This window comes from Symphodus melops (assembly GCF_947650265.1).
Source record: "Symphodus melops genome assembly, chromosome: 15".
In the NCBI taxonomy this organism is placed as follows: domain Eukaryota; kingdom Metazoa; phylum Chordata; class Actinopteri; order Labriformes; family Labridae; genus Symphodus; species Symphodus melops.
Window position 1 is genome coordinate 20,761,454 of NC_136705.1, and position 12,917 is coordinate 20,774,370.

General features: G+C 40.3%; 1 protein-coding gene across 1 annotated transcript; it reads left to right on the plus strand.

Annotated features, from left to right (window-relative positions):
- Positions 1 to 7,537: 7,537 nt before the first annotated feature.
- On the plus strand, positions 7,538 to 12,771 carry got1 (glutamic-oxaloacetic transaminase 1, soluble). The gene is made up of 9 exons (XM_079362817.1): positions 7,538 to 7,744; positions 9,007 to 9,188; positions 9,278 to 9,401; positions 10,207 to 10,319; positions 10,426 to 10,530; positions 10,661 to 10,811; positions 11,111 to 11,276; positions 11,387 to 11,529; positions 11,681 to 12,771. The coding sequence occupies exons 1-9, from the start codon at positions 7,636 to 7,638 to the stop codon at positions 11,818 to 11,820; spliced, it is 1,233 nt and encodes a 410-aa protein (XP_079218943.1). The 5' UTR covers positions 7,538 to 7,635; the 3' UTR covers positions 11,821 to 12,771.
- Positions 12,772 to 12,917: the final 146 nt, after the last annotated feature.

Below are 12,917 nucleotides of genomic sequence, written 5' to 3' on the forward strand. Positions count from 1 at the left end.
GCTGGTTGTTTACAAGTGTTTCTAAAAGAGCAGATATGTATAATGAGGAACTAAAGTATGACTTTGTATTTATTCATTTTTTACTGTCCTATAGATAAGCTAAAAGCAACATGGAGTGTAACAATGGGAAAATAGATAAGCTCAAGTATGTCAGCCTGATCTGCTTTCCGTGTAGTGTTTGCATGCTTGTAAGACAGCTGCAAGGCTGTGAGAGCTTTTCCCCAGCATCTAGCATTACTTGTAGTACTGATGGTCTGGTCACATTTCGTCCTCTCTGATGCCGGTTCAGATATCTGAATTTGCAAATAGTTACTGATTTTACATTGACGCGAGAGCTTAAACTTAACTTGCTGTGTATCATCAAACATAAACGAATATGAGATGATTGGCTCAGAGACGTTTCTAAAAACTTAACTCTATGTGATGAATTATTCATAAATGAAAAATAAATAGGGAATGGGTGTGGACAGAATATTTTTGCATGCAAACCCCCCTCTCGCTTTTGTGTCAATATAACCCTGTTTAGGAGAAACTGTATTAACACTGAGTTTCTTTATTCACTCTGTATTACCAGTTATTGTCCAGTCATTGTGTTTACTAGATACTGAGACCACTGCATTTTATTCGGCCCCAGTTGAACACCTCAGAAACATACATATTTATGGGTGAGCTGCATAACAGAAACATAAGCAGACGAGTTCTTGACTCTTACTCTACCCAGATTTTTATCCAGCATGCCAGCTGTGAATCGAGTGGATGGGTTTTTCTTGGTTTCAAATCTAAGAGTGTCCTCCAGAGCTGATGGGAGAACACAGCTGGAAATATTCAGGAAACTTTGTTGCAATCAAGTGGGAGGGGGTGATGATGTTTACATCCTGTGGCCGGCACACGACCATAGACATTGTAGCCTGTGATCGGTGTGATCTCTGTCCCATCAGTCCAACAGGGATAATCTCCCTCTGTGTGGGACATGTGTGAACAACCAACTCAGGAAGAGTTCAGTGGCAGCCTGCCTGAATTTTTTGGGGAATTTTTAAAACATTTCTAAAAATGTTCAGGAGTACAGATTTTTAATGTGGAACTACCTCAGAGTGTCTGAAGTGTGCTCTTGTTGTTTGCAGTCAGAACATTAAACAACATGAAATCAGTTCATAGGTTACTGGTTCAGAGCCCTAAAGAAGAAACAATTTCTGATGTAACAAGCTGATTTAATTTGAAGCTTAACAATAATATGAGGAGTGTGCATGCCTTATGTGGCTCAAAATGCATCTGAAAGAATGGCATACATAGCACTGAACTGTTGTGTGTCTGTAATGGCTCAGTTCTTCTTGGTCCCGGAAGGTGACTCTTATCAGCAGCCCATGTGATGGTGTCAGTAGCCAGAACCCAGCCTGCTCTATTGTGCCCCTGCCTGGGCTCGAGTGACGGATGACAGCGTCTTCTCACTGGAGGAAATGAGGAGGCCAGAGGCAATCGGGGCCAGATTTGATGGCAAAAACTCATTTTCTCACCCACTTACCTTCAGCTCAGAAAGTGCCAAATGCTCCACAATGGTGGGGCCTAAGGTGAATGCTAACTTGCATGCCGCAACAGTCCCTCAGGGCTCATTGTGTTAACCAGGTTAGGGAAAAGATACCCTAATTAGGTAGTTTGTTTGAAAGACCTTGAGAGGGTTATCCAAAGCGATGTTCTGTGTACTGAGGGTTGAACTTGGAGACCATGAGAGGAGGAAGTGAGGTCAGGCCAGTCTGGGTTCCCTGCCCTTTGCCCTCCCTTGGGTCTCATAAATTAGCCCACTGTAATTCTCTTCCAGACGGCCTTGCTCCAGCAGGTGTGTGTTTGTATATATGAACGCTAACAGGGGGGATGTAAGGGCTGTAATGTCTGTGATCTACGGTGTTGGGAATGTAGTTTGGAAGGAAACATGCAACCTAAATAAGCTTATCCCCGCCGCTGCCACACGGGCTGGGTAGATAACAACGCTGCAGGGGAGGCGGGCCTCAACTGAGTAGGATGTGAGGACCTTGAGTTTTCCTTCTGGCTGCTTGTGTGTTCTGTCCTACTTGGCCAGAGCTGGTGATAAATATTAAAAATATCGGAAGGTTGAATCAAGTTCAGCTTGTTACTGGAAGGACTTTTTCTAATTTGCTCAGGCTTTTATGGCTCCGTTGGGAGAGACGATGTTGAACACTGTGAAACAGAAGCGTGCATGCAACCAGGCTAAAAGAGGTAAACATCCTTGAGAAAAAATGTTTCTGCCTTTCCATGGCAGTTTCTATCTACATCAAGTTTGAATTTGTTTTTGCCAAAGTCTTATTCCTTATTAGTAAAGCTCAGTGTTTGTAAATGTGAGACAAAATACCATGGAACAAGTTTAAGCATCAGTTTTAAACAGGCGTTCGCCCTCGTACAAATATTAAGACCCTGTCCTGGAGAGAGCCTTGACCTCTGACATCTGTGTAAATGTGGTATGGAAATCAACAGAATTTCCCATGTGTAACCCAAAGCCTACTGTATAGAAGTAACAAGCCTCCTTTGCACCTCATTGTTTTTCTATCAGATTTGCTTTATGGGGTTTTCAAAATGCTCAAATCTTCAATGCTTTTCAATATCACATGTCTGGAAACCTCTGTTTCCAGATCCTCAGTCAAATAATGAGCTGTCACAGATAAAAGACAGATAGAGAGCTGCCTGTGTTCATTGTTCAAGTACACTGACAATACATTTGTGGATTTCAGATGTTGTGCAGCTGTTTGCCTACAATTTTTGGTAAATAAAAATAAGTGCAAGTGTTAGACAATCAACAGTCAGTAATTTCTTGTTAATTTCTTTGTCATTGAAACAAGTATCTTTTCTTTCAATTTCTTTTTCAATTCTGGTATCGTGACAATCCTGCTATCTGGCAAAAATAAACAGTGAGGGTAAAAACTTTAGACACGGTTCTTCCACTTCCTGTCTTTGTTTCTTTGCATGCTTTTTTGGCTGAAAGACAACATCAATCAATACCAAAAGCCCACTGTAGACCTTGTGTTTCAGACTCCGCCCTGACTGATGGGGTAAAGGCCACATCAGAGAAAAGCAGAGGGTCACATTAGCAGATCTTATTATAAATGTTGTCAAACGTGTCATTAAGGATTAGAGTCAAACATGTGAACAGTACCAATTTATGGATGCATTAATTACATTGTTGCTTTCAGTAATTTTGTTTATTTTTAAGGAAAATTATGACAGTGTTTTGGCATATTTGGAAACCAAACTAATTTTCTTTTTCTGTGCAAGCTCAAAGCCTATATACACCCACACGTGTTAATTCTGACTGATTAGAATGTGAAATGTGAATGTGTAAAAAGGTGAAACTATGGTGAGCATTTCAGTGTCTGTATTAGGAGAATGATTGGGGAAACACTGATTATGATGTAGGTCAGCTAGTACTATTCCTAAATGTTTTTTTCAAAAGGAAAAAAGTACTCGAGCTATCAGTCAAAACATGCCTGTTCACACCCACGTATTCCTGAAAAGAAGTCTTATCATGACTTCAATAATTTCTAATTGTGTGCAGTACAGAGACTTTTATCTCAGAAGATAAATGTATCTGTACTTGAAATGTAAGAATAACAGTTCAGCCAGTTAACTTAGCTTAGCACAAATATTGATAACAAGCAGAAGCTGCTTATCGGCCTCAACCCTTTGTAATAAAATCCACCTAACAGTTTATTATAAACTCTCAAATGAACCTGCTCACCCCCAGTAACACTTAAAGTTTCTGTTTTCCCTCTTTTTTCCCCTCTTATTACTACTGAAATCAAAAGTTATACATCCAAGTAGCACAAAAGTATTTCTTGTATTTTGTTGAAGTATCATATGTATGTATGGGATTATTTAATTCTGTTGGAAAATTTACATAGCAGCCTCTGCTGTCAGTGTGTGAATGTGTTGTGATTGTGGGAACGTGACATGCGGTTTGAGAGCTCTTTGAGAAGAAGTCGGAAGACTTTTTTTCACAAAAATATTTTCTACCATGTTCAAACCATTTATTTATTTTTTGGAATTGAAACATACAGGGAAGTTGTCAGTTTTTAATTAGAAAAATATCTCAGAAAAATGTATCTTTTCTTTTGTTGTAGGAACAATGCAATTGAAATACGACATAAATGTTTTTGCACATATGCAACCTTAATATGAAATTGTGCATTACTGATGTGGATGTACTTTTGCACTTTCTGAATCACCTCTGAAAAATCTAGAGCATTAAGTTGCATTTAATTGAAAAACACTAATCCTCGTGTAACTCAGATGTGTATCTCTGCTCACACAGGTTCAGGTGTTAATGCAATCGTCTGTCGGAAGAGAGGGCAAAGGGTAAACGTTTGCATGCACAAGAAAAATAGATTTCATGTCATGATATCAAAGGCATGTACGCACACAAACTTGCACAGACATTTACACGAACACTGCAGTAGGAATGCAGTCAGACACGCAGCACTGATGTGTGTTGTTGCATGTATGCTTCATCAGTCACTGAACTACACAGGGAGCAGCAGGGAGGTCCTGTGCGCTCTGTTGTTGCTGTGTCTAGTCGCTTGTTAGAGAATTGATGACACTGTCTTTGGAAAACAAACAAGGCGGGAAGCTAAAAAGGTGGTCACTCACCACGACTCTCTGACCCAGAGACACAGAGGCCACGACAACATGCAAGCAACGCTGCAACGTACCCCATGGAATGTGCAGCAGTGTGTGTATGCACACGCTCCTGTTTGTGTTTCAGTGATACCACAGCTGGAATGTGACTGTCTTGTGCCTGAATGTATGCCTGTGTGTGTTTTGGTGTCGGCGTCCCGCAGCAACAATGCTGACTTGCATGCAAAATGAAAACAAAAAAGGAAACCTTGATGCTTTACTCTTTTTTTTTTTGCATAACACAGCGAGATGCCAAAATAAATGTTCTACATATCAATGTCAAGGAAAGGTTGAGAGAAGTGCCTGTGAATGTTTGGCTGACTAACTCATTGATCTGGATTTGACACTGTTCCCCCCTGTGGGCACTGTCTTGCCAGAGGCGGCTCCTGTCACTCCTGACTCTGACTCACACTTCACATCACAGCCCACAACGTTGTCCCGGGGGCCTCCCCAGTACACACACACCAGACCCTGCCCCGGGCCCCTGTGCCTTCTTCTGGGAGCTCAAATCCCATAATTGCAGAGCTGACAGTGATAGCTAACATCGAAGACACCCTCACCTGGTTGGAAAGAATGGAAACATCTACTGTCAAAAGTGAAGCGAGGAGATAAGTGGGGGTGGGAGCAGGTATGGGGAAAGTGAGTAATATCTGGGTCTAAAAAAAGCAGTGGACTTTAGTAACGCAGTGTTTGTTGATTACATGCAACTTTATAAGACTTTATGAAACTTTTGCTAGGATAGCTAGGATATTGGATATTGTGAAACAGTCACTGTTGACTTTCACCACTTAGTGGTCCATATTAATTTTGTATTACTAAAACCTAAATTAATTAATTTACTACTTCAAGTTACGTGAACCCTGAATACAGACATGGTAAATTATTCACTTAATGGTCCTTTTGAGGGTTTAGAAAAAAGTATATATAAATACAAAGCTTTCATATATTTTAACAATAACTCTTCAACAGAATAATCACATTCATTTGGGCTGAGCTCATGAATATTTATCAAATATTCACTCTTTTTTACATTATAGTGGTCACCAACGAGAGTTTGGGAAACATTATCTGCCCCCTCAGTGTCGATCAGCTTTACTTTTCAGCTTTATTAGAGATGTTCACTTTAAATATCTTCCTGCTGTGGAAAGAAGCTGCACAATGTTTTTGGACAGATTCAAAAGCGTTGAAGCTGTGAACTGATTATAACCACAAAAAAAAAAAAAACCTGTTAAAAAACCTGTTTTACCATTTAAGTAGGTATTTGAACTGTTTGTATCAAAAATGATGAGAGCAGCTTTAACTTCTTACATAATTCTCCACTACCTCTTTTGCTTTTTCCTCAAAAGTAATATTAAAGCAAGTGTTAACTTTTAATACATTTGTGAATTATCATAAATGGCCTCAAAACATGTTTTACAACATATTTAAGCATTCTTCATGATGGAGTTATGAGTTTAAAATGATTAAAATGACATTTCTTCATTTGACTTTTTTTACTTCAAGTATCTAGAAAATATAAAAAACCTTATAGATATGGCCATGATATCATGTTCATACCTAAACGGAGGGTGGTCAGGAGTTTTAGATGAGAACAGAGAAACTTTGTAAGATTAATAAAACATCAACCTTACAAGTGTCAAACATTCTTTCTGCACAGGAAAATGTAGACATTTAAAATTACGTAACATTTTTAACTTGAGGTTGATTTTAGGAAAAGATTAATTGGGACATTTTTGGTAAAAAATTATAGAAACAAGCATCTCATTTTGGATGCTGAAATTGGATTTTTTTTCCCGCTCACATTAAGTTAAGAAACATTAAAATAACAAATGTATATGAGAGCTACATGCTGAGTCCTACCTCCAACGTGGTCGAGCTTCTGGTGGGAGACAGAGCAGTCTGCAGAAGAATTCATTTATCAACCACTTCACTTCCTGCAGACAGCTGCAGGGAGAGCACAGAGGAGCCGAAGTGTTTACACCTCAGCTCAGCCGAGGCCTTCAGGACAAAACAGATGGAAATCCTTGTACAAACTCATTCACACAGTCTCACATGCTCTCATTCAAACGGGAGTAGAACCATAGTGTAAAGCTGTCTGTTAGAATTCAAATTTGACATTTATGATGTTTCCATGAAGCCCTTGCTCTGCTGAGGACAGAAACTCCTGTAAGGGGGTGACAGACTGACTGCTTACTCCATTACATGAAGTTATTTTCTACAGAGAACATAAATTCCTGATAATGGACATCTCAAGGCGCAAAATCCTGCTTATACTTTTGTCTCTCTGTCTCAACAGCTAAGTAATAGTTAGTATCCACCATCTAATGATCTGTATCCTATACTAAAAATCTATATACCTATGTTTCTCTGACACAATCTGTAGGCTACATATCTATTTCTTTGTCTTATTAAGTTTATCTTTATCTATCTCCAATATTATTGATTATATCTATCCACCTTGATCCTTATCCAGTTGTCAAAATATCTATCCACGTTTTTCTATATCTAATTGTGGATATATCTATATACTAAATCTATACTTATCTACATCTATGAATTGCATCTATAAATGGAAGAACAAACCCAGGCCACAGTTTTGCCAGTCACTATTCACTGGAGGCTTCTGATGAAATCTTTAATGGGGTTCTGGCACCACCTTGTGGCGAAAACCGGTACCTGCGTGTAGATCCTCGTACCGCCCACTCTCAGTGTCAGACATTTGTTGTGACATTTGTGGCTCATGTAACAGAGGCGTTCATTGGCCAACAGTCACAACCAGGATCAGTGTTCGGATTGGTGCGGAGCACACATAACTCGATTTCGATTGGTAAATCCGCTCACTCCCACTTCACGTTCCCCAAATCCAAGCTGAAGGTTAACATCCTCCTCCTCTGTCATCCCTCCCGGTCACCTCTTGTTTTCTCGCAGCTCTCTCTCCCTCCGGTAACGGCAGCAGACATGTCAGTGTTTTGTGAGGTCCCTCAAGCAGCCCCGGTAGCTGTATTTAAGTTAACGCAAGATTTCAACAATGACCAGTTCCCCAACAAGGTGAATCTCGGAGTTGGAGGTAGGTTGTCAACATTAAAAACAGTCTTGTTACCTTTACTATGATATCTAATGGCAACCAGCCATCCTAAGTTACAGCTCAGACAATCTAACTAGAAGCTAAATGATAACTAGTTATTGTTGCCGGAAAAAATAGAATAGATTAGCATTTATTTCTATGTGACATGGCATTGCAGCTGCATAATTGCATTTACATCATAGTAATAAACAAACATTGAGACAGTTTAGTACATGGTTCAGTAAAATGTAACTTATTCATTTTTATCACATGTGATAAGTATTTACAGTTAATGTCACACTGTGGGGATGTGAAGATAACTAGAAATTGACCTTTTTTTTCCATCAGACCTTAGTTAGATTGATTGATTCCTCTGCCCATATTATTTGCTCTTCAGTCATGCCACACCAACAACTGATTGCAGCATTATTGATAATATACATGTTATGTAATAGTGCTGCACAAAGAGTTGAATCCTCTCTGCTCAGTTGCTCTTGCTCCAACTGTGCACAATACCTCCCTCCACGATTGGATTACTGTTTCCTGCAAGCAACATGAACAAGCTGCTTGCAGGATTTTAAATATGCATGGCTTACTCCTGCTTCCTTCCTACTGAGAGCAAATGGCATATTTCAGTCCGTGTACAACTGTTAGGAGTGTTAATCTCATTAAAAGTAGTAATCCTTGCCTCTTACATTGCAAAGGAAGCGTGTTGGAGACGTAGCTTCGCTCTGTTGTGGCAGTGTAGTTACGGCACTGCAGTATAGGACGAGGCTGCCGGAGGCTCATGATTAGTGCAGCAGGCTGAGGCCTCATAATCCTCTTCTTCCTGCGGGACACAGCCCTGCAGATGGTCATCAGCTACGGGGAAGCTGGGAAATGAAGTCCAATTGATGTCTGAAATACTAGAGTAATACAAACACTAGTCCATAGATATAAAAAGTATTCAGCAAGGTATTTTATAATCTACTTAGTTAATTTCTAAAGCAACACTAAAAAAGTCCATCTTATAAATTGTTATTTTCTTTCTTATTTTGTAACACTTGGAATATTTACATTTTTCACTGTTGGACATGTACCCTACATGAATAATCAATAATTATCTTTCAAAAAAGTGTGTTTAAGGGAAAGAAAGTGTTTTTTGAGTCTTTGGTATGATGTCAAACTTTCTTAGAAACCTTTCTGTCTTAAAGTGAAGCCTTAAATCATTACAAAATCCTCCACTTCTTTTCATAAAATTGGTTTCTTTGACTTGTTCCTTGCAGCTTACCGGACAGATGAAGGGAAGCCGTGGGTTTTACCAGTGGTTAAAAAGGTGGAGAAGATCATTGTGCATGATGACAGGCTTAACCATGAGTACCTGCCCATCCTGGGCCTGCCTGAGTTCAGATCCTCAGCTTCCAAGATCGCACTGGGAGACAACAGTCCTGCCATCCAGGAGGACAGGGTTGGTGTTTGTAAAAGATCCCTTTTATACATTTTTGTTTTGGTATATATTAAGATAAAAACCTACATTTTGGTCTCTGTCACTGACAGGTGGGAGCTGTTCAGTGTCTGGGAGGCACGGGGGCCTTGAAGATGGGTGCAGAGTTTCTCAGGCGTTTCTACAACGGAAACAATAACACGAAAACCCCGATCTATGTGTCTGCACCTACCTGGGGTAAGACTCAAGTTACACTTTAGTAAAAGACATATGTGACTGGAGACTTGGTAAAATGGTTAATTGACTTGAGTTTATATAGTGCTTTATACACTGCAGGTCTCACTTACACATTCACACCCTGATGGCAGAATTTGCCATATAAATTGTCCATCGGTAATAACGAATCCCTTCATAGACAGTCACACCCTGCTGACAAAGCAGTGGGAGCAATTTTTCAGGTTTTTTTGCCCAAGAACACATCGACATGTGGCTGCTAGAGCTCGGGATCAACCGCCTCACCTTCCGGTTGAGTGATGACTGACTCTACCACTGATCCACAGCCGCCTCAACATGACTCAGACTTGCACTTTAAAGATTGACACCATGGCACATCACCTGCAGCTGCTACAGTCAGGGCCGGCTCAGGGCAGACGCAGCTCAGGCATTCTTGATGTTGCTTAGCGACTGACTTCAAAGACTTAAGACTTCACTTGGACTTGCCTCTTAAAGACTTGAGACTTGGTCTGAACCCTACACAAAAAAATAAACGGCACAGAGTGAAAAAGAACATGCTCTCTAAAAGCCAGCCACTGGAACAGGGACTTTGATCTCTGGATCCTTTACAGAGACTTCCCTGGACTCGCTTAGACTTTAGACTCTACATCCGTACAGTTTCATTAATGACTCTCACATCTTATCTCTGATGTTGATTTGTTATCAGCTCTGATGTGAGAAGCTTACCCACCCTTTTTATCTAGAGCCAGTATAACCAATAACGTCTGACGGTGGTTTTTATCAGAGTTTCTTGAACTGTTTGTTTTAGAAAATCACAATGCTGTGTTTGCTAATGCTGGCTTCGAGGATGTGCGTCCATACAAGTACTGGGATGCAAAGAACAGGGGCCTTGATTTGGCAGGTTTCCTTGGTGACTTGGAGGTAAGCACTTTGTGACATGAACTCTGGAACTACTTATTTTGCTCACAGTCATTTTCATTGTCGTTTACTGTACTTCTCTTCTGGCTCTTCTCTCCGTTTCCTGCAGAGTTGTCCAGAGTACTCGGTCTTTGTCCTACATGCCTGTGCTCATAATCCAACTGGCACGGACCCCACTCATGAGCAATGGAAGATGATTGCTGAAATTATGATGGTATTATGCACACAAATGCATATCAGCATGGTTTTAGTCTCTGCATAAACAGGACTTGGTTTTGCATGCTTAATTTCTTATCACATTGCGCTAATTGTTCGATTTTTTTTATTTATTTATTTTTTTCCAGAGGAGGAAGCTGTTTGTGTTCTTTGACTCGGCTTACCAGGGATTCGCCTCAGGCAGTCTGGATAAAGATGCCTGGGCGATCCGCTACTTTATCTCCATGGGCTTTGAAATGTTCTGTGCTCAGTCATTTTCCAAGAACTTTGGCCTCTACAGTGAGTGACCCTGGGTGCATTTGCTGTTGCTTGCATGACACTGATAAAGAGTGACATTGTTTTTGTATCGTCCTTAATCACAATGAGCATCACAAAGGGCTTCACATTGCCACAGTTGAACAGAAGTATAAACCAAACACCTTTAAATTAGATTGTTATGCAAACTATTTCATTTTCACATTTTGAACAGAACACACGTCAGAATGACAACATATATCTGGCTGCATAAGTCTGGTGTCAAAGGCAATTTTGTAGATTTTAGATTCTAGTAGGTGATTGGCATATTTCTGTCCCATCAGATGAGCGTGTCGGCAACCTCACCATTGTGGCTCGTAATGCAGAGAACCTAAAAAGAGTTCTGTCCCAGATGGAGAAGATAGTCAGGACCACATGGTCCAACCCACCATCCCAGGGAGCCCGGATTGTTGCCATCACTCTCAACACACCTGAGCTCTTCGTTGAATGGCAAGCACCAACAGGCCTCACCTAAAGAGCACTCAAAACATTGCACGAGGTGTCACAGACAAAAAGTAGTTCCTGATGTAGATTCATTCTCGTTTACGTTCTGCCTCCAGGAAGGACAATGTAAAGACCATGGCTGACAGGGTCTTACTCATGAGAGCTCAGCTAAAGGCCAAGCTCCAAGCTCTCGGGACGCCGGGCACCTGGGACCACATCACAGAGCAGATCGGCATGTTCAGCTTCACGGGTCTCAACCGTGAGTACAAAGACCAACCACCCACACACATCCCTGTAGAAACAACACGTTTTTGTTGGAAACAAATACGGTGCCTGTTAAAGTTAATATTCTGGAGATATTTAAAGGACCAAAATAGTTACTTTTGGTTTTTTTTCTGTTTTTCCTGCAGCCAAACAAGTGGAGTACATGGTGAAGGAGAAACATATCTATTTAATGGCCAGCGGTCGCATCAATATGTGCGGCGTGACCACAAGGAACATCGACTACATAGCTGAGTCCATCCATGAGACTGTCACCAGAGTCCAGTAGAAGACTACACTACCCACAATTCTCTGTATGTTATCCTGCCTGGCCCTGAGCCACCTTATTCCAGGGAAAGTGTTCAGCATGCTGTCTCTCTCCCCTTTGATTTCAGTGTTTGTGCTAAGCTAGGCTAAACACTTCCTGGACCTGTCTTAGTATTTGTCTCACTTTCCAACTTCTGGAAAGACGGTAAATATTGGCATTATTCCTTTAAGTAATTGTGTTTGTAATTTGTCGTACAGCCTTTTGTTGGTCTTATACTTGTAGTGAATTCAGTTTGACATCACTGAATGTATACATGTAATGTGGATCTGTCATTACCAGGCCCTTTGAGAGGCGTGTGTGTTTTATGTGCTGTCATGATTCATCCAAGTCTTAACATGTTTCTTTTTTTCACAGAAAAAACGGCTTATTAAAAATGAGTCTGTAACAAAAGGAGGTAGGTCTAGTAGAAGACTTTTCACCTCTATCAGGAATTAACTTTCAGTATTACGTTCGGTACTAGATGCAATTTGAACAAGAGAAGACTGTCCTCAGGAAGATATTTTAAACTTTGTGATTTATTAATGATGAGTCTGTTTTCTGCCCTTCAGGGTTTTTTACTAATTACCTCACTTTTAATTATTTTTAATGGAGCATAAATGGCACTTATCTGTCCTAGCAGGTGTTGTGACTGCTGAATGTTGGGATTGTGTTTAGCTCTTTCAGGCACCTGCCAATAAAATGAATATCGAGTTTGCACAGCGAAAAGACTGTTTGCAGCACTAGTGCACTATTACGCAAAACCCCACGTCAGGGGCACAAACTCACTAATGATCAACCAGTTTGTTATCGTATCTCTGAATAATGGACCAACAGAGCAGCACCCTGTTGAACAGTTGAACAGTTTGCATTACCTCTCCAGACCTTCTTGTGACATGGAGTAAGTTCTCCAATAAATAACTTTTAACACTACAATTGTATTCATTCATTTGTGTTTTTTCTGTGTTCGAATCATTTGCACTGTGTGGTCATTAAGAAAGTATAATGCAGTGAACACATGTTGTTCCAGTTTAAAATAATCAAAATAGACAAGTTATATTGTTGATTCCCTTTATTCATAA

Excerpts from the sequence above, each read along its gene's own strand:
- got1 (XM_079362817.1), top strand. The coding sequence starts at position 7,636 with ATGTCAGTGTTTTGTGAGGTCCCTCAAGCAGCCCCGGTAGCTGTATTT. Across the intron at positions 10,812-11,110 it reads CAAGAACTTTGGCCTCTACA|ATGAGCGTGTCGGCAACCTC; the intron begins GTGAGTGACCCT and ends CTGTCCCATCAG. Across the intron at positions 11,277-11,386 it reads CCTGAGCTCTTCGTTGAATG|GAAGGACAATGTAAAGACCA; the intron begins GCAAGCACCAAC and ends TTCTGCCTCCAG.